The sequence below is a fragment of the Notothenia coriiceps genome, unplaced genomic scaffold (genome assembly GCF_000735185.1).
Source record: "Notothenia coriiceps isolate Sejong01 unplaced genomic scaffold, NC01 NC01_scaffold00004098, whole genome shotgun sequence".
Classification (NCBI taxonomy): Eukaryota; Metazoa; Chordata; class Actinopteri; order Perciformes; family Nototheniidae; genus Notothenia; species Notothenia coriiceps.
In genome coordinates, this window is record NW_011336799.1 from 128646 (window position 1) to 132315 (window position 3670).

General features: G+C 42.4%; 1 protein-coding gene across 1 annotated transcript in view; it reads left to right on the forward strand.

The window, feature by feature from the left end:
• The window catches only part of LOC104941998 (mannosyl-oligosaccharide 1,2-alpha-mannosidase IC), a 206281-nt gene that overhangs the window by 112554 nt on the left and 90057 nt on the right, over positions 1 to 3670 (forward strand). The window contains exon 3 of the mRNA XM_010767183.1: positions 690 to 805. Coding sequence (XP_010765485.1) covers positions 690 to 805 — 116 coding nt within the window. The remainder of the gene's footprint in view (positions 1 to 689; positions 806 to 3670) is intronic.

A 3670-nucleotide genomic window follows, 5' to 3' on the forward strand; every position in this document is an offset into this window, starting at 1 on the left:
TGTTACATCAAGGCCTAAAATTAGGATGAGCACCAACGGTCAAATATGTTTTTCTACCAGCGCAGCGCCTCCCCAGATCTGGCGCCCTAGGCGAACATTTATAACGCCAGTGCTACGGGCCGGCCCTGCACCACCGTTACAGTGGAACTTCAGTGATTATGTGTTACAATGGCGTTAGCAACCAGGAAATGACACCAGTAATGACAAACAGATGAGAATGCTGCGTGGGGTCTGGTGTTGGTGGGACGTTGCGGGGCTCGCTGCTCCGCCCTTTGAGGCTCGAGGAGCGGACAGTGTGAGCTGGATTACTGGTGTCATTTCCTGGTTGCCGCGTGGGGTCTGCGAGACACCACGGAACTCAGCCTGAGTACACACACACACTCCCAGCCTGAGCTCCGAGTGTGTGTGTGTATGGAGCTCCGCGCAGCACCGCGGCTGAGAAAAGGTGTGTGTGTGTGTGTGTGTGTGTGTGTGTGTCACATGTCATGGGACCTTTAAAGCATTTACAAAGAACATCAGAGGTTGTTTTACACATCAAACTTCAAGAAACCACATTTGCCTATATATGATTGCACGTGTGATGTTATGGTTGTAAAATGAAGAGTTGTATAAGGAGTTAAAACATGTCTCTTGAGCCAAGCGACTCTTTTTAAACGGGCACTAAATCAGTTCTCTTGTTTGTTTTTCAGGCGGCCTCAGAGGAGCCTCCATCATCGACTCACTGGACACACTTTACATTATGGGACTGATGGAAGAATATAACGATGCCAAGGAGTGGGTGCAGACCAGCCTGGACCTAAACTCGGTAAGAAACCCTATTTCCTTCATGTAGTTGGACACCTTTTTTATTTTGGCCATTCACCTCTCTTTTATGTCTGAGTTAGCTCAAGGGTAGCCACTATATTAGCATAATGACGTTTTCAGCAGTGGCCCTGCGTGGTGGATCGATTTGAAGCAGTGCCTTTGTGCTTCAGCTCCAACATTGTGTCCAGTGTGTTTGACAGTTTTCCAAAGCTCAGGACATTCTTGCAGGAATCAAAAGCTTCCTGTGTGGTCACCGGCCACGCCGTGTTACCCTCTGATGGGATTCTCCCCCCCTCTGAAGGGTCTCCGTGGGGCAGAAAATGTGATAAATAAAAGAAAGAGAGCGAGGGAGGCGTTAGAGGGAAGTTTCTTTTAAAGTAGATGGAGTGAGAGAAGAGGCAAATAAGGACATGGCTCTTTTATTGAGTCTGTAATTATGGTGTCAGGAACAACTGAGGGTTGCCAGGTCTGAAATCATGTTGGGATTGAGAGGAAGCCGCAGAGAGTGCCAACCAGGACAAGTTTTTGTGAAGTTTGTTGCTAACAGTCAAGTGGCAGCTTGTCTGTGGTTTTGTAACTGACGGAGATCACTTCTAGGTCATGTTGTCACCAGGTTTTATAATGTGTGCTTTGCATAATGTTGTGTAATTACACAACGCTTTCAAACTGTAGACGCTAGGCAATAATTACACCAATTCACTGCCTGTTATGACAAGGTGCTAGATGCTTTCCATTCGAACATATTTGTTTGCTGACTAAATATTCCTTAATTAGAATTTGAAAACACCTATTTATTTCTGGTTTATTGTTAATAAAAAATCCTGGCATGTGGGGCATAGTGTGCCTGAAGCCCCCGGTACATTTGAACAGCACGCCATTGTTTGTGGAAAGATATAATCAAGCTGACAGTTTTGCATGCATATTTATTCCACTGGGATGCAGCCCCAGTATATAATCAGGGCTAAAGCACACTAAGAATCTGTTTATTGTGAGCTTTTATCTCGTGGAGCTCAGCAACTTCTTGGTTACCGCCACTTTCGAGGCCATAAATAATCCACTGTGCGCCCTAACATCAAAGGAAACCCTCATAAACCCTCAGTGTCTATGCTTCTAGCTCATGGCACCAACATAAACACAGTCAGTCAGTCAGACACACACACACACACACACACACACACACACACACACACACACACACACACACACACACACACACACACACACACACACACGATAACACTTACTTGTTACATACATTTTTACTTTTTTTTTGCATCACAGCAGCTTTATTTGTAAAATGAATAAAGACAAGACGCCACACATTTAACATAACATCATAATCACAAGAGACAATATATTCAAAATCCTTTAACGTACATTTGATCTGGGATTAAGGTCCATCTTTTATTTTAGGTTTAACTGATTCACATAAGATTGATTCGATTAATTAAATCATTGAGCTCTGTTTCTCCCATTTTCATAGTAGCAATTTGTACCCACTGTTTTAGGACTAGTTTGGATAACACAATGTTGTTGATATGTTTTCACAGTCGGTTTACTCATAGTGTCTCGAGGAGCAGATATCTTTCTCCTGCAGAGGACTATTAACTTTGAGAGGGGCTGCTGGCTGCGGCAGCGTGTGAGGGAAGAGGGCCAGTAATGGCAGCGCTACACTGTCAGCCATCATAAAGACAACAAACACAGATTTACACTTCACTCTGCACTTCGTCACGGGTGTGATCTGCAATAATCCTTCAACCTCAATCATGTGCCTTGAGCCGTGGTCTCCTGGGGATCACGTCCTTCACACTCCACTCTTCAATCTTGGCCAAATTTGATATTTTATGGGCAAATCATTTCATGTTTTAGTGAAGAGGCTGTTTTCTGTCTTGAAAGATGTGATTAGATGTCTGTTTTTTTTTTCAAATCTAGTGACGACATCTTTGGGCAGCAGCCAAGTATGAGCTTCTGTCCTCCTCCCCTGAAAATAAATCAGGCAGTTTTACAGTAATTCCAGTTTATTTATCCATATTTATGAATTTGATACGGCAGCTTTTTGCCATCTGCCAAGGCACACNTTCTGTCTTGAAAGATGTGATTAGATGTCTGTTTTTTTTTTCAAATCTAGTGATGACATCTTTGGGCAGCAGCCAAGTATGAGCTTCTGTCCTCCTCCCTGAAAATAAATCAGGCAGTTTTACAGTAATTCCAGTTTATTTATCCATATTTATGAATTTGATACGGCAGCTTTTTGCCATCATGGTGAATGATTCATTATTGATCTTTGTACAATGGAGACAGACAGAGATGAGGCTTTATTACACACTTACACATACTCTCTTACCCGTCTACTGTAAACAGAAGTGATCTTTTTAGATATCAGAGAACTGCAACACCTCAAAGACTCCGCAGCCTACTTGACAAAGATTTATACAGGATATCATCGTTTTGAAAGGGAACTACCAAGTGCAGTATGGACTTTCCAAAACGTGCCTCAGATACACAGATTGTCAGATGCACTTGGTAAAGGTTCACCCAGCTTGCCAAGAGCATACAGACATTTTCTGATGTCCTAATTGTATCAAATTACAACTTACGGATATGCATACAGTATGAAAGCAACTACTAGAGAAATGTACCATTTGAAGTCATAACATTTTTGTTATTTAAACCCACAGTAAAGCCATTCCTGCCCATTTTAATGAAGAAAGATAGATATTTTAAACTCTTAGGCCCCACGGACCCGGTTCCGGGGCCGAAATCGCGTCATTTGCAGGAAACAACGTCTAAGGAACCTTAATATTTAATAAACTATAAATATTTTATATCCGTATAACGGGAAAAAAATAATTTAACTGATCTTTCT